At 37.1% G+C, this 18,605-nt stretch overlaps 1 protein-coding gene across 7 annotated transcripts in view; it reads left to right on the forward strand.

The window, feature by feature from the left end:
• The window catches only part of LOC150094297 (protein mono-ADP-ribosyltransferase PARP4-like), an 879,331-nt gene that overhangs the window by 711,911 nt on the left and 148,815 nt on the right, over positions 1-18,605 (forward strand). For 5 of the 7 annotated variants that reach the window (XM_090411811.1, XM_090411816.1, XM_090411814.1 and 2 more), the window contains exon 30: positions 3,106-3,210. The exons of the other annotated variants lie outside the window; for them this stretch is intronic. In XM_090411811.1, coding sequence (XP_090267937.1) covers positions 3,106-3,210 — 105 coding nt within the window. The remainder of the gene's footprint in view (positions 1-3,105; positions 3,211-18,605) is intronic. 7 annotated transcript variants of the gene reach the window in all.

Raw genomic sequence — 18,605 nt, forward strand, 5'->3', positions numbered from 1 at the left:
GATGCAAGGAACCATCGTTGAATGAAACTACAACCTCTGGAAGCAGAAATGAATTAACGTAATGAAACAGTTTCTCCTGTTATCCTGCCATTCTGTCAATGGACAGAATGGCAGGATAACAGGAGGTCTGTCCAACCAAGGATCAATGGACAGAATGGCCATGTCCCTCAAAAAAACTATAAAATATATTTTACAAAATGAAAGCCAGGTACATGGATGCAGGGGTCCAAATGCAGCCAGAGATAGTAGCTGACTACTAGCACTCACTAAACTTTTAGATGATAAAAACTTCCAATACCACATGTTTTCTTTAAAAAGCGAAAAGAACTTCGAGGTGGTACTGCATGGTACAGAACCCATGACCAGTGAGAAAGTCACAGGAGCCCTCCAAAACTGCAGACTATACCCCATTAAAGTTAGCTGTGCTCTGAGCAGATAAACAGCCAGTGTTTATCGACTCAGAGGAAATCGGTGAACAGTACCATGAATTCTAGAACCTAATAATGGTTTGTGATGCGGCTATAAAATCAGAACCATTATGACAGAAGGCATCAACTGAACAATGCTGCCATTGTCATAAATTTGGCCTCTCACAATGCTATGGCAAGGCCAATTTCCATTGCATTAAATGTGGAGAAAGTCATGCAATGGCTTCTTAAAAAAAATCAAAAACAGAGCCAGCTAAATGCCGGCTTGGTTGGCCGAGTGCTTAGCATATCCACTCCCCAGCCAAAAGGCCATGGGTTTGAATCCCACTGTTGGCATGGATGTTTGTGATTGTCTAGGAAAATATTAGCTGAGGTGGTGGGCAGTAGATATCGTTGGTGTAGATGATGATGGAAGTAGCGGTTCATTGTAATTGTAGAGTAGGTGTCCTCCCTCAATAATTCCTTGGACTCTTTGGAAGTGTCACATAATAACATTAATAAATGTACCAACTGCAGCAGGCCACATCCCTCCAACTACAGAGGCCGCAAACAATACTTGGCCACCCAAAAATCAACAAAAAATAAATCCTAAAAGAATGCTAATAATCACCCAAATACATGCTTCATATGCAGAGATGGTGGCCTCAAAACCCAGGAAAACTGAACCTCAGTGCCCAACCAAATCCTGCAAACCTGGAGTTATAGCAGCTACTCAGGGCAAAATGTTAAATCGAGTTCAGCAAAGCAAACCCCAGCCACTGCTCCAGAAACACACAAATTTTAACTGCATTAGTTGATAGTTAACATACATACAGGGCCAAACATCCTATGGATTGTGTTCTAGAGGGAAACAAAATGCATGAACTACGAGCATTTAGTACACATTATAGCTCTGAGGTAATCTTTGTAAACAAAATGCACCTTCAACTGTCAACATTCCAAAGCTGAGGAACCATGTTCTATATCAAAATGACGAACCTAATGCCAGGGGTGATAGCATAGCCATATTTTTCACCTCAACATAGAACACAATAAAAGTGTAAATCTTGCCACTACTACATAGAAATCGCAGGAGTAGAGATCAGATCACCTACTACAAGCAGTGCTTGTAGCAGGCAATCTGAATGCTAAGCACACAGTCTGTAACAGTAGAACGACAAACTGAAATGGTAGAGCCCTCAACAACTTGGCTGTTGCAAGAAACACAGTGATCATAGGACCTCCAGGATCCAAGTACTACAATGTGTAGGACTTCCTAATGTCCTTAATATAGTGATAAGTTAAAGTATGGTTGAATGAAGTTTATCCTAGCTTCATTGTTGTTTCCATTGTGTTTATTTTATTTAATAATTGAATGAATCTAAAATATTTATCATCATCAATCCCTGATACAGTCAACTCTATAACAAATTTACTTATAACCAGCAGTAGTTCCCAACTGAAGCCCCATAAGCACAATACTGTTATGAAGAAAATTCGCTATAGCAAACTCTCCGCTTTAACAAATTATTCCTACGGTTACCACAAGTTGGTGACTGTAGTCAATTGTGTGTGCCTTCTAAGGATGTATCGGATCCTATATAATAGTTCTATATAATTAATTTTCATTATTATTAGCTTCCTGTATTAACAGTTTTCTTCCAGATTATTACTATTTATTTATTTTATATTAATTATTTCATTATTTATTTATTCTTTATTTTGTTTCATTTATTTTATTTTTATTTTATTATTATTATTTATTTTATTTATTTATTGTCACCAATATTCTTCTAAGGTTTACTAAGTGTATCATCCACCTTAATCTTGGTTTTCCAATGTCTCTTTTCTGCCATTTTGCCATCAGACACTTGGTGTTTAATAATAACAGCAGGATACAAATCCATCATTCAAAGCCAAATATTTGAAACTTAAAGGCTTCCTAATACTAGAATTGTCTTGGTATGGCACTACTTAAAAGACATACCTGTAGGTATGTTCACCTTTTATTAGTACTTTTGATCATGGTGTCACTGGTCTGACATCTGTTTTGAACCACCATTTATTCTCATCAGAGATGAAAAAAACAAAAAACAAAAGAGGACTAAAAGCACTTCTCTTTTTAATACCAATGCAATTCCACAGCATAAAACTGCAAAATTAGGTGCATAGGCCTTTTAGGTAGCATCATACCAAGGCAACTTCAGTGTCACATGTTATATTCTCATAAGTTCTGTCTCTTATGAAACTTTTAATGAAGATTCAAATATTTGTCTTTGAAATAATCATGGAATTTTAATATAATTTCATTTAGTAGTTTCACATTTACAAACAAACAAAACCTTTATCTTCCATGAACTATTTTTATTATTATTATTACATTTCATAAAAGCTCACTTTAGATTCAAAGGCATTGGTATTACCTTACTTCAATATCTAATCTTACATCATTACTATCATTGTTATTATTATTTTAACAAACTCACTATAAATTTATCCTTCAATTCAATTTATTTTACATCATAATTACAAAATTCTGCATAGTTTATCTCATCTCTTCTTGTTTGTGAGATACTTTTCTGTCATTTATTTTTTCCTGTCTCCTTTTTCTTCTTTCCATCTATCTCATTCTAAATTATTCCAGTAATTATAATACATTAATTATACTGTTATGCTACTTACTTTGTTAAATATTAAGGTATGGAATCCTATCCTGGTCGAGTTCCAGACACGATACCTCAACAGGTTCTTCAATACAGTCATCCCTCAACTTATGTCCGGGTTCCGTTCCATCCAGCAGGACGTAAGTTGATACATTCAATCAACAGAGTTATAGGGGTTAGGGACTTAACCGTAATAAGTATACTGTCATTTTAATTTTTAAACCTTATTATAAAAATGTACTGTGTGTTACTGCCATTATAAAACAGGAGAATAATCATCCAAATCTTCCTCCACAATCACATCTTCATTACCTTCCATGTGTGAACAATCAATCTGTCGCTCTTCTGGTGTAGCCTTTGTTTTTATGATGAAAATGTCCAATGTGTTTTGCTTATTCCTCTTCTTTTTATCATAAATTTGTTCATAGCAAGCAAATGCATCATGTACTTTCATTTCTATTATTAAGTAGCGTTCAACATTGGGATCCATGTCTTCAGTCATTTTGAGAACATTGCTAACTGCAAAGAACATTTCCGCAAGACCCTTCATTGTAAATTGTTTAACTGCCCCTTCCTGTTTCTCTTTTCCCTCTTCCTTTTCTCATTTTTCCTCTTCTGCAACAGTTGTTCCTCCAGTTCAACAAATCCTTCATTGATCAACTCTTTGGGGTGGAATTTTTTATAAGTTGAATTATGTCGTCATCATTCACTTCGATATTCAGATTATTTGCTAGGCTCACTATTACAAACTTCCAAAATCATGCACAGACGTTTTTAATGTCTTTTTCCATATGCCACTCATACATTGAGAGGTCACTTTGTCCCAAGCCACAGCAATATTTTTAATAGCATGATAAATATTGAATGTTTTCCAGAATTACATGAGAGTCTGGTCATTTCCTTCAGTAGCAGAAATAGCTGGTGAAAACGTTCTTCGTAGATAATAACCCTTGAACCCTGCAAAAACTCCCTGATCCATCGGGTGGATCAATGAAGTAATGTTCGGAGGGAGAAACACAACCTTGAACTTGATGAAGATCACTGCTATAAGACAGATGACCTGAAGCATTATCTAGAATTAATAAAATTTTAAATTCTGCATTTTCTTTCATAAAATAGCTATTTATTTTGCTCGCATAAAGTTTATTAAGACATCCTCAAACAATTTTTGAGTCATCTACGACTTGTTATTGCTCCGATAATGAACTGGAAGTATGCGTCTTAATGTTTTTGAAGATATGTGAGTTCTCACTGTGCCATATTACAAATGGTTTCAGTTTATATCCAGCCACATTACCCATAATGGAATCGTAATAGGGCATTAAGAGCTTTAAAATTAGGTATAAATTTTAGCTCTTTGTGGATGAATATCCACTCGGGCATTTTTTTTCCGAAAGAAGGACAGCTCATTCATATTAAATATTTGCTGGGGCAAATAATTTTTAATTTTCTTCCATAATAATTTTATCCAGTTTTTTCACAAACTCCTTGGCAGCCTTCTCAGCACTTGCAGATTCCAATATATTTTCCCATTATGCAGTGCAAAATGCTGCTCTTGAATCTCATGAACCAACCAGAAGAAGTGTTGAATTTGTAGTCATAATCGGGTTCTGTTTCTCCTTCAATATGTTGAAGAGACTTAGTGCCTTAGCGGTTATGGTCACAATGATAAGGGGCATGCGCTTTTGGTTCAGGTCCTCTATCCATGATGCAAGTAGCTTTTCCATATCACCAATAGGACCTTGTCTCTGCTTCATCACTCTCGTCGATTTAATGGAAGCAGATCCTTTCCCAGCATCTACAATTTTATCCTTATTTTTCAAAATGGTCATCAATGTGGAATGAGACCATCCGAAGTCATGTGCGATCACATGGATGGGCTTACCTGCTTAATGTTGCTTTATAATTTGAAATTTCGTTTCAAGATCAATTGCTGGCCTCTTTTTTCTGTGATCCTTCACTAGGTTTTTTGATTGTCCATGTAGGGGCCATGTTGCACTAAATATCGCAAAATATTTAACGATAAATATACAAATAACCTATTTCTCAAACACAAAATCAACAGAGGAACTGTTGAAGACACGTGCCGACTGCTGAGGGAGATTGCCACTGTGCGTGCTTTACCTTACAGTCCTTACACGGACTTATCTTCGAAAGGACGTAACTCTAACGGACATAAGTCAAGAGATGACTCTATATTCACAGAGGAAGAAAATGGGGTGTGTGTATATATATATATACACACACTTCCTTTTTTCATGTTGAGCTAAGAGGAATGTCACTTACAGATAATAGATGTGCAATGCAGTTTTGGAAGGAGAGGTTGCAATGTATTTGAACTTTGTTATGAATAGTGTTTTTTTTTTTTTTTAATATATTGTGGAAATTTTATATTAGTGCTTTTGTGAGAGTCAGACTGGATATAGGGATCGTACTGTGGTATTGTGATTTAAAATTGTAACTTTGGTTGTTAATTTGATTAATATGGACATGCTAGTTGACATTACAAAAATGTTAGCAGTAAAGAAGCATAAGCCTGCAACACTGAAGGCTTCAACTCGAAGATCGAGTTGTAGCAGTATATCCTCTGCTACAATTGTTACATGTATGCACCCAAAAACGTTAAAAGATTTAAGGAGTGTTAGATTAAATGATAAAAAGGAACATATCATAGTATATGAGAAATCTAATGAAAGGTTAGGGCATTCCAGAAATGAGAACGGCATTACCAGGAATAATCAGAAAATAGATGGAAGTGCTGACAATGATAATAGAAGTGATGTGGAAAAACTTACACATATCGAGAAAGAAATTGAACTTTTGAAAAGGATATTAATTGATAAACACGAGGAGGTTATTAGGAAAAAGTATCTAAAGATGTAAATAATGTAAATGGATAATAGGTTAATAGGATGATTTTGAAAGCATATGGTGTGAAGTAGAAGTGGCCAAGACACGATATTTAGTGGGGTGTTGCTACAAACTAGGGAGCACAGAAGGCGAGGAACAGGAGATGTTTAGGCAGTTGAGTTTGCAAGTGCAAGAAGAATGATTGTTATGGAAGATTTTAACTACAGCAGTATAAGCTGGGAAGACCATGTAGTAATAACAAGATAGACTTTCTAGAATTTTTGAGGGATAAAAATGTCTTAGGCAACATGCAATAGGGGGGAACAAGAAGTTCAAGAGTTCTGGATTTGGTTAAGGGGATAATAAATCCCTCATTATTTTAAAGCCGGATATGAAACTCGGAGATCGAAATCTAAGAGTTTCATGCCGAAGAACTATCGGTGAGTCCAAGCATAAGTCAACACCTGGGTAGTACAACGCTGGAGTAACTCGGAGCAAAGGTGGAGCAAGCTCCATCGCTATCCTTAATATTTTCTCATAATGTCAAATGCAGCTCCTAGGAGATGTATATTGCTGTTTTACATTATGAGGAGAGGTCACTACCCAGACTGGTTTCAGCCTTTGTTGAGGTCTCATCAGTGAGTAGGTAGACCTGGATAATACCAAGGTTTAAGTGTACTGAACTTACATATACCCTTACTATATGAATTGCTAGACCAGTGTACCCATATATTATTATTACTACAATAAAGAGCCAAGAGGCTATTTTTTTTTTTTTTCCGGCGGCGTAAATTAAGTTAAGGGGATAATAAATCCTTCATTATTTTAAAGCCGGATATGAAACTCGGAGATTGATATCTAAGAGTTTCATGCTGAAGAACTATCGGCGTGTCCAAGCATAAGTCAACACCTGGGTAGTACAACAATTTACACCGCCTGAAAAAAAAATAGCCTCTTGGCTCTTTATCGTAGTAATAATAAAATATGGGTACACCGGTCTGGCAATTCATATAGTAAGGGTATATATAAGTTCGATTTACTTAAACCTTGGTATTATCCAGGTTTACCTACTCACTGATGAGACTTCAACAAAGGTTGAAACCAGTCTGGGTAGTGACCTCTCCTCATAATGTAAAACAGCAATACATCTCCTAGGAGCTGCATTTTACATTATGAGAAAATATTAAGGATAGTGATGGAGCTTGTTCCACCTTTGCTCTGAGTTGCCCTAGTGTTGTACTACTCAGGTGTTGACTTATGCTTAGACTTGTTGATAGTGCTTCGGCATGAAACTCTTAGATTTCGATCTCCGATTTTTGTGTCCGGCTTTAAAATAATGAGGAATTTATTATTCCTTTAACTTAATTTACACTGCCGTGGGGGGGGGGGGAAGCCTCTTGGCTCTTTATCGTAGTTCTGGATTTGGTCATAGCATCTGAAGAGCTGATAATAAGTGAGGTGACATCTCTCACACCAGTTGGAGAGAGAGTGACCATGTGGTTTTGACTTGGAAGATGAATATACATGCAGATATATCAAAGAAAAGGGAACGTATGTGGAATTATAAGGCAGGTGATTATAATAGTCTTAGGTGTTAACTAGGGGCAGTATCATGGAGGGCAGAATTGGAAGGCCAGGATATCATTATTGCTTGGGAAATTGTGAAGGAATATTTGTTAGCAACAATAGTGAGCTGTATTCCACTAGTGAAGAAGTGGACACAATTTGGTGTAAAGTGGATGACAAATAATATCAAACAGGAACTGCAGTTGAAAAAGATATTGTGGAAGACAGATACACAAAGAATATAAGACGCAGACCAGGAGAGTGGCCAGTTTGGTGAGGAAGGCAAAACTGGAATATGAGAAAAGATTGGCACTAAGATCCAAAGAAAATCTTTGGGAAATTTTTAGCTATGTGGCAGTAGGAGGAGAAATGATTGTTGAAGAATGTCATTGCAGGATAAAAATGGGAATAGAATGACTGATGCAGAGGACATAGTGGAGTTGTTCAATGAACACTTTATTGGAGTATTCCTTCCTGGAGAAGGTTTTAATACTAGAGGGATAGGGCAGGTTTAGAGGTGCAAGAGGAGAGTGTGTTCCAAATACTTAGTACTATGGATACCGGTAAAGCTGTGGAACTGGATGGTATTTCATCATGGGTTTTGAGAAACCCATGATGTTGTGCTAAAGAACTGACAGCTCCGTTGACCTGGCTCTTCAATAAAAGTCTGGCTGCAGAAAATGTACCCAAGGAATGGAAGGAAGGTAAGATAATGCTGTTGCACAAGGGCGGGCACACTGGAAGTGTCAAATTATATACCAGTTTTTGTGTCATCAGTAGTTGTTAAGGTCTTGGAGAAATTAGTGAGTGACTATATGCAGCATTGGTCAGATGAGGGTAATGTTATCTGTGAGAATCATCGTGGATTTGTTAAGGGGCACTCATGCTTTAGTAATATGACTGCCTTTTATAACAAAATGACAAGAGCAGTTGATGAGGGAAAGGCATATGCTGCCATTTTTTTTATTTTACAATGGCATTTGACAGGGTGCCGTATGATAAGCTGATATTTAAGTTGCAGCCCATGGGTTTAGATGTCACGTTAGTCCACTTGATTCAGGACTGGCTGTCTGATAGGTATCAGAGAATTATGTATGATGAGGGTAGTTTCAAGGAGGCAGAGGGTTACAAGTGGGGTTCCACAAGGCTCAGTACTGGGACATATATCATTTAATCTTTAAATCAATGACATTGTCAGTGGATTGTGGGGGCATATTCACTTGTTTGCAGATGATGTGAAGGTGGGAAGGGTTATTAGTAATAGTACAGATGTGACAGCCCTGCAAGAGGATTTGAATAAACTAGACAAATGGGCAATTAATTAGGGTATTGGTTTAATGCAGCAAAATGTGAAGTCTTGAAGTTTGGGATACATCGATGGGAGGCAGCACTCTGTTTTAAGAGCTGTACTGGAGCAAGTAGGAGAGACAAGAGATCTGGGGGTGGTGATTGATAGAAACCTGAAATTCAGGGAACATATTGCAAAGGTGGTAACCCAGAGAATTGCTGCAATACTGAGAAGGCTGCTGAACTGCAAAGATAAAAGAGTGGGCATTCCACTGTATAAAGCCTGATCTGACCACACTTATACTATTGTTCTCAAATTTTTGGTCCCCAGGATTTGAAGGGGATAAATTATTATTATTATTACGCGACACCTCCAGGGAGTCCAAAGACTCATCGAGGGAGGGTACCTACTCTACAACTCTCTGTCTCCACTACTCAATCCACCAACTACAAGAAACCACAACTATCATCATCATCTGCACCATCTACCGTCGACCACCATCACCACCACTAGTATTTTTCAAAGACAATCACAAACATCCATGCCCGCTGCGGGATTCAAACCCACAGCCTTTGGCTGCAGGTTCGAATTAACTGTTCGAAGACTACAGAGGCAGATAACAAAGATGGCTTCAGGACTATGCAATGTTGGTTATGAGGATCGGCTGAGGGAATGTGTACTGCAGAGTTTGGTAGATAGAAGGAGAGGTAATATGATTGAGACTTTTAAACTGTTGAGAGGCAGCTAAAGGGTGGACACTGGGGAGTTCTTACACTTGGTTGAACAGCAGGAAGGAGTGATGATAAGGAGCCATAACCTGAAGTTATGAAAGGAAGCTATGAGCAAGAGGGTGATGGAGTGGTTTCTTTGCATGGAGGGTGCTCGAACTGTGGAATGCATTGCCTGGTAGTGTTGAGAGCAAGAACTGTCATTGAGTTCAAGGAGTGATATGATAGACTTTGTGTTTTCTAGGAAGGACCTCCCACAACGAGTCTTTTGACTCCATAGGGGCTTGAATTGTTATAATAATAATATTTTTCTTTGTTTTTATTAAGGAATGACAAGGACTACGATCAGAATTAATTTGGATGTTCTCTCTTAGGAATTTCCTCATTATTTATTGAAAACTTTTGACTGTCATCCACTCAGGATCTTTAGTTTGAAGAATAAAAACCTATGAACAGATTGAAGTCACAGCCGTGGGTAGTTCTCCACCTGCTTCTTTGGCCAACTATTGTTTAAATCATCTATTGCATCGGTTCCCAACCGGTGGTATGCTGGGCCATTCAGGGGTACATGAAAAATAATTAGTAATGGTAGAAAAATGGATTCAAGACTGTGTCTTGCATCTTTTGAGGCACTGAACAAAATTGTCAGTATTTAAAAAGAGCTGTTTTAATAAAAAGAGGCACATGTTATAGAAATGGGTTTAAAAGGGGTACACAAGTGGAAAAAGGTTGGGAACCATTGATCTAGGAAATAATTTTGTTTTCCACTATTCATTCTTGACTTTCTTTCTTGGTCCACTATGTAGATGATACTTTAGGAATCTAATCATATCCTGAAAATGAATCTGTCACCTTAGAACAAATTAACAACATTCCTCTACAGATCAGCACTAAACAAAGAGAATGCTGGCTGTTCATTTACTGACAAAGAAAGTGCTTGTTGTTATAATAAATTTAGTTTAATCCTTTATCCAAGTGTGAGCAAACAAAGTTTGCTCCTGAAAGTATCTTCAGGACTGGGGTAAGGTAGTACAACACCAGGCAACTCGTTGCAAAGGTGGAGCAAGCTAACATAACTCCTATCTCGGTATCTCCCAAAATGCAAAACACATCTCCTTGCAGATATGTATAATGTTATTCATTAAGGGGAGGGCCACTACCCAGATTAGTTTCGACCTTTATTGAGGTCTCTTCAGTGGGAGCCATGCCCAGACGTGGAGATACCAGGCAGAAGGAATAGCAAGATCATCTCTACCTATAGGAGTTGCCAAATGGTGTGCCACCTTTTTATTAAATTACTTTGGATTTAGAGAAAGATGTTGAAAGTTTAATTTTCACTTGGTTAGACTATAATAAATTTAGGTTAATCCTTTATCCAAGTGTGAGCAAACAAAATTTGCATGTTGGAGTTGCCGAATGGTGTGCCACCTTTTTATTAAATTACTCTGGATTTAGAGAAAGATGTTGAAAGTTTATTTTTCACTTGGTTAGACGCTTGTTGCTCACTAGGTGCTTGTTGTTAGTTTAATGCACTATTCCTTTGTCCAGCCGTGTTTATGATAAATCTACCTGCACTACTCAAGTCAAGTACATACAACCAGTTCCTCATTCCTCCCATAAAATTAAGTCTTAACGAATTGAGGTTGTTAAAACTTAGCTCACACTCTTTTGGATTTACAACAAGGACTTTGCTTGTTGAAATGCTGTTATGTAATTAAAAATGGTTATAATGCCCCAAAAATGCAGCATATCTTTCATACATATAATTCTACTCACCCAGTTTCCACCATGCAGGATAGTATTCATATCATATGCATTATTGGTGTGTCTGAATAACTCGCTAAAATTTTGTGGACATATCGTTTTATATATGTCCACTATCTTTATTCCTGTCACTAAGGATAAAGTTTTTTTTATCTTTCTGAACTAGGTATTTATCTGCTTCAGGTAAATGTCATCTGTCTTATTTTGGACAAACCAGCTGTCATGTGAAAAAAGTAATTAGGGAACCATTACTATAAGTTTCAAAAGTTTAGAATTCCAGGTCACAATGCCAGTGTTGAAAGGTTCTTTTCCTTAATACAGGCTCAGTGGACCAAGGAAAGAAATATACTTACCATAGAATCTGTGAAAGGACTTGCTATAGTTAAATTTAAGATAAAAAGCCAAACAGCTATTTTTTCTGGCGAGGTTGATAAGTAAAGGGGATAAAAATCCCTTCTTGTTTTTCAGCCAGTATGCGAAACTAAGATCGAAAACTACAATCGAAATGTTTCATGCCAACGAACTGTCGGCGGATCCAAGCGTAAGTGACCACTTGGTAGTGCCACACCAAGGCAACTCGATGCAAAGGTGGAGCAAGATCCTTCACTATTCTTGCTATTTTCTCATAATGTAAAAACACACTGCTCCTAGGAGATGGCATTCGTATAACGAAGGTATGTAAGTTCTTTTCACTTAAACTTTGATATCATCTAGGTCTCGCTACTCACTGATGAGACCTCAAAAAAGGTTGAAACTGGTCTGGGTAGTGACCTCTACTCATAATGTAAAGCAGTACTACATCTCCTAGAAGCTGTGTGTTTTTACATTATGAGAACATATCAAGAATAGTGAAGGAGCTTGCTCCACCTTTGCATCGAGCTGCCTTGGTGTGGCACTACCAAGTCCTCACTTACGCTTGGATCCGCCGACAGTTCGTCGGCATGAAACGTTTAGATCGTAGTTTTCGATCTTAGAGTTTTGTATACTGGCTGAAAAACAATAAGGGATTTTTATCCCCCTTTACATAGTTAAATTTAATTAGACATTTTACATGTAAAAATATGTTCGACTGTTTGTGTCGAAACAAAGAACTACTAAAGAAAATTAGGTGTCGCAAAAAATATGCATGGGTTGCAAAGTAATGTATGTAGCGTGATAAGTCTAATTCTTTTTCATGTAGGCCTACTCTTGTTTCATGAGACTTATGATGACACTTAAAATCTCATATTTTTGTGTGTTCTAATAAGCATACTCATCACATCTAATTAACGAAAAGCTTACAAAGGTAAAGATTTCAAACGTATGTATTTATTTTTGTGTCCGGAACAAGTTGGTCAGGCAATGGGGTGTCAGCATTTTGGCATTTTAGAATATGGTAACCCTATATGGAACCTTTGGAAGAACACATATTTAGGATCCAGAAGTTGTTTGAAACATTAGTTTAGAAAACAGAACTCTGAAGCATTGTTCTAATTCTCTTCCATCCAAGATTGGTTGAGCCCTTCCCTCCTGCTTAGAAGTTTTAGACAAATTTAATATGGCCAGCCTGCCATTCCTCTTTTGCATCCAACTGATGGTATTTTATGTCTAGAGATATGTGTGTTCACAGGGCCTGTTTGATTGTTTGCAGGACAAAAAACCTGAGTTTCCAGGAAAAGGATCCCGCCATCCTGATATGAAACCTGCTCACCTTCATTTGAAAAGTCCTGATAAAAGTTATTCATGTCTTAGATGGGATTCAAATGCAGGTCTTAAACCAAAGGGTTTGGTCTATAGACCAAACCTTTTGGTTGTAACCTGTTAGAGCTACAGAGACTCTGGTTGTAAGACCTATTAGAGCTACAGAGACTCTAACGCATTGTTCCATTATCATCTTAATTGAAATCAGAATGATAGCTTATCCATTCCTGAAGTTTGGAAGATACTCATCCTAAAGATGTGGTCATCTATCAGCTGGGCAACAACGAGCTAACCTGCATGTTACTGTACTCTCAAGGGATCAAGTAACAATGCTTTTTCTCTCTCTCAGGACAATTTTATACTAGACACTAAACCTTTCTTCCGAAAAATAACGAATCATGTTGAAAAATTGCATATGAAGATCAGTCTATTGGCTGGCATGATGAAGTTGCAATCACCACATGTGGAGAAAGAGAAATTAAAGCAATCCCCATAGTACATAGACTGTGCACCAGTGGGAGGTTACTCTGAAAAAGACCTCTGGCTTGTGGGCAGGCAAATGGAAAACTTGAACAAAACTTGGCAGTTTCCTGTGGTATCCACCTGGACAACACCCAAGCCTACAGTTTGCTCAAGTGAACACAGTTACACAACTGCTTCAAACAGGTGTTAGGTAAATGGAACAGCATACATGCAACTTCTTCACTCAGAGGAAGAGTGATTATCATGGACAGGTATTGAGAGTGTTTTTTACTTGGTTGTTAAATAAATTATAATAAGTAAGACATTATATCCTTGTTTTAATCCTATACCCAAGCATAAGCAAACAGACTAATTGGTTATAGAGGCTGATGATTTCACATCAGTTGCCTTAGTATCCCATAATGCAAATTTCCTTATGCATTATGAAATACTAAGCATTGCTTTGGATTATTTAGGTCATTATTTGCATTATTTAGGACATGAAAGAATTACTGGAAGTAGCAAAAGAAAAGAATGAGAGAGTTAAGATAGTGAGTCTGTTGCTGTGATATAACAGAGTATAGCTGAGAAGTGTCATAATAGTGAATGACTTGATGCATAGGTTATGCAGGAGGAGTGGTGTGGAGTTTGTGAATGTGTGGAGACTTTGATGGGCAAAAGGGCTTATACAAGAAGGATGGTTTGCTTTTGAATAAAAAGTGTTGCTGAATGAGAAGTCAAAGTGGATGTGCAAAATCAGGGAAGCTAGAGGTTTTAGAGCATCTGTGTGTAGGGGGCAGGGGGGAGTAGCTGTTGAGTGTATATGCAGACATCGGTGAGGCAGTTGAGTGCAAGAATGTGTCTAATATTTCTAAGTTAGTACCATTGGTAACAAACCAGAGTAGGATAGTTAGTATAAAGCGTCATGATGACAGTGGACCTAAGGGACTTTTTCATCATCATCATGCCTGTCAAAGATTTAGGCGTAGAGTGGCCTGTCCATCCTTAGAAGTCATTGAATCTCTTAAGAGGATGTCCTGGTTTTCATTTTCCTAGTGGTTTGTAATTTAAGGCTTCTTTTGATAATCTTTCTGTTTCATTCTTTTAACGTGTATCATCCATTTATGTTTATATTTTTTAATATTTTTTTTCTAAGTTATTTAGGTCATATTTTTTAATTCTAATTATTATTTGGCCATCAGCAAAAAGGAGAGTGTTTAAGTTCACAGTAGGAGAAAGTTTAATACCTTGATGGAAATTTTTATTCCATTTTATTATTATTTCATTTAGATAAATATTAAAAAGAGTTGCTGAAAGTGGACATCCCTGTCGGACTCCTTGGTTTATCTCTCTCGTACGTGATAGTTCATAATTTAATCTTACTTGTATTTGATTATTTTCATATATACTTACGATAGCTTTTAGAATATTATTTGGTATTTGTCTTTCTTTTAATATCTTAAATAAAATGCTTCTTTTAACTTTGTCAAATGCTTTTTCAAAATCAATAAATGTAATGTGTGTTTCTAAATTGTATTCTCTACTTTTTTCTATTATTAATTTTAGGCAAAAGGCCAGTTCTATACATGATCGTCCTATTCTAAATCCATGCTGTACTTCTAAAATAAAGCTTTCAAAATATTTTATTAGTTTGTTATCTAAAATCTGCTATATATTTTGTAACAGGAATTTAGTATACTTATAACCCTATAATTTTTATGGTCATCTCTGCTACCTTTTTTAAAGATAGGGAACACAACTGCTTTTTTTTTTTTTTATTCTGTTGCTGGGTTACTTGTTGAATATATTTTATTTAAAAATAATAGGAGTCTTTCTTTGAACCTTATTCTTGCACATATATATAATTCTGAACCTATTCTGATAGTTAGTATAAATCATCATGATAGCAGTGACAGGTATAATAATGCTCCTAGCATTAGTATACGTAAAGGGTAAAACGCAGAAGTTGTTTGAAACATTAATTTTGAAAAGAGAGCTCTGAAGCATTGTTCTAATTCTCTTCTATCTAAGATGAGTCGAGTCCCCTAAACAAACAAGAGGAATTTTTGGCATTGGTTAGTTCATCCTCACCAAAGGTTATTGGTATTAGTGAGACATGGCTAACAGTAGATGATATAGCTAGTGGGATAGAATGTGAAGGGGTATAATGTGTTCAGAGGGTATGGGGGGGGGTATTGATGATAGCCAATGAACTGCAACCAAAGAGAGTAGAAGTTCAACTTCAGGTCAGTGAAAATAACATGTTCGAGGCTATCTGGTGTGAGATAGAGGCTAGAAGAACAAAATATACAGTTGGATGTGCTATAGACCAGGGGATGGAAAAGATGATGCAGATAGTATGTATGCATCAGCAAATAGACTCAGTGAGTGTGAGGGGCAGGTGTTTATTATGGGAATTTCAATGGGAACACAGACTGGAAGGAGGAGAGGGCACATGGAAGGAAATGGAATCTGTGCAGTTAATAAGGGATAATTACCTGAGACAGCATGTGATGGAATATACAAGGGTTCGAGAGTGCTTGATCTAGTAATTGCATCTCAGAATTTGTCTACAATAAATATGACCACGTTGCCACAATTGGTGAGAGTGATCATATGGTCTTGACCTGAAAGGTGACTAAATGTGTGGAATTTTCAGTTAAGATGGCATATATGTAGAATTACAGGGCTGGAAAGTATGAATAGCTTAGGAGACTGCTTGGATGGGTGCCACAGCATATAAAACTGCAAGATGTGTTCATGAGAAGTGGTAAAGGAGTGTTTGAGGTAAGTAATGGAAGACCAAGAGTCAGGAGAGTAAATCAAGTGGGAGTTAAATGGATGAATATCATCATTAAGCTGGAACTGAAAAAAAAGAAACAATTGTGGTGGGAATTTAAGAAGAAAGATGACCTGCAGGCACATGAACAAGGCACAGGCCAGAAGGGTAACCAGTGTGAAAAGGCAAAAGCAGAGTATGAAAGGAAGTTAGCAATGCAGGCTAAAGATAAACCCAAACAGTTCTTTCAATATGCTACAAGTAAAAGAAAGAAGGTATATGGCAGAATGATTTTAATGAATGCTGATGGTAGGGAAGTAACTGAATCAGTCAAAATAGCAGAATTACTAAATGAACACTTTGCAAGAGTATTTCATCCAGGTTGCATCCATATTGCAGGAACGAGAGAGGCAAAGACTTATATGGGAACTGAGGTAAATGAAATGAGGTGCATAGCATATTACAGAATCTTAAGGATTGGATGGTATACCAGCTCGAGTTTTATGTGAAGCTGCGAGGGAATTGTTAGTGCCTTGATCATATTGTTTAATATGGCCAAGCTCTGAATTAGTCCTGAGAGGGTGGAAAGAGGGGGAAATAGTTCCATTGCATAAAGGAAGCTCCTAGACTGATGTAGCAAATTACTGACCGATCAAGAGCAAAATACAGGAATGGATAGATAGAAACCACATGAAATTTTAATCAGTAAGCTGCAGCATAGGGTTGGTGAGATGGATAAAAGGATGGTTGATGAAGAGATATCAGAGAGTAGTTTATTTAAGAGGAGAGTCCAGAAGAAGGCCTATGACTAGTGCCGTACTGCAGGGTTCTGATCTTGGACTGCTATTTTTTAATTTGTACATTAACAATATAGGAAAGGATCTAAGAGGAACTGTTTAGTTGTTTGCCGATGATGCAAAGTTGAATACAGCAATAGTTAATACAAATGATGTCAAAATTTTACAGGATGATTTGGAGAGAATGGCAGACTGGGCAAAGGAGAATGGATATCAGTTTAATGTGGAAAAGTGTAAGGTTATACATTTTGGGGGGTAAAAAGATTACAAACTGTATACCACATTGGTGCAACTGTACTCCAGTAAATTAGGAGTTAGGAACTGAAAGTTTAGGGGGTGTTTAAGTGACCATACTACCTGAGATTAACTCTGCTAATACATTCCTCGATGCTGACAATGTCGAGTTCTTTCCTAATATCCTCGTCGTTTTTAATATGGTATTGCCATTGATGCCATCTGTTCATGCTCCTAATCTTTCTCAGGAATCTCATATTTGCCATCTCTAGTCTTTGGTCAAGTGTTTTACTTTTGACCCAACTCTCAGATCCATAACTTAAAATTGGTTTGAACACAGATAATTTAATGTTTTGACTAATTTTTCTCTTTTTCCATATAAATTTATTCAGTTGACTTCCTACCATACCAGCTTTGTTGATTCTGTTGTCAATGAACATATTTAATTTACCATCTGCAGTAAAAATCGTGCCTAAGTAGCTGAAATGTTTTACTTGTTCTGTAGGTTCTCCATTCAATGCAGTTGATATTTTCAATGCTCCTGCCGATTTTCATTGTCTTTGTATTGTAATTGCTGGCCTTCATACCATGTCTATTACAACAGTTATTCAATTTAGTCAGGGAATCTTGCAGACTTGTACCAGATTTATTTAGAAGAATAACATTGTCTGCATAAAGCAAAGAGCTGAGATTAGCATCTCCAATTTTGATATCAGGTTTAATATCAGCGGTTATCTGAGGAAAGCAATATCAGATTGTGTCCCCATGGTCAGGAAGTCAAACAAGGCAGGCATTAGATGGATGAGCAGTAGTATCAAGCTTGATCTGCAAAAAAAGAAAATGTTATGGAGAATTTACAAGGAGAAAGGCGATCAGTACACCCATGAGCAGTACAAGGCTCAAACTAGGAAGGTTACCAGCATTGTAAGAAAAGCTAAATCAGATTATGAGAAGACCTTAGCCAAAGAGATCAAGGGTAATCCTAAAGAGTCATTCCGCTATGTGGCAAGTAAAAGGAAGAATGACTTCGGAAGGATAACTTTAGTGGGTGCTGATGGTATTGAGGTGGCAAAATCAGATGTAATAGTCGAGCTACTGAGTGATCACTTTTCAAAAGTCTATCACCCAAGTGAGGATATCTCTGTACCTGTAGCAATAACTAATGTGAGAATTGAAGCTAAGAAATCAGAGGTATTTAATCTATTGCAAAATTTAAATGCAAACACTGCTGTAGGCTTAGGTGGAATATCAACTCTGGTTGCATGAATGTGGAAATGAATTATCAACCCCTCTTACTTGGATATTTAAGTTTAAGTTTGAACTCTGGTATGGTCCCGAGGGAGTGGAAGTTAGGCAAAGTGGTTCCTTTGCATAAGGGTGGCTCTAA

Source organism: Typopeltis vanoorti, chromosome 22 (genome assembly GCF_054136105.1).
Source record: "Typopeltis vanoorti isolate ZY-2024b chromosome 22, IOZ_Tvanoo_1.0, whole genome shotgun sequence".
Classification (NCBI taxonomy): Eukaryota; Metazoa; Arthropoda; class Arachnida; order Uropygi; family Thelyphonidae; genus Typopeltis; species Typopeltis vanoorti.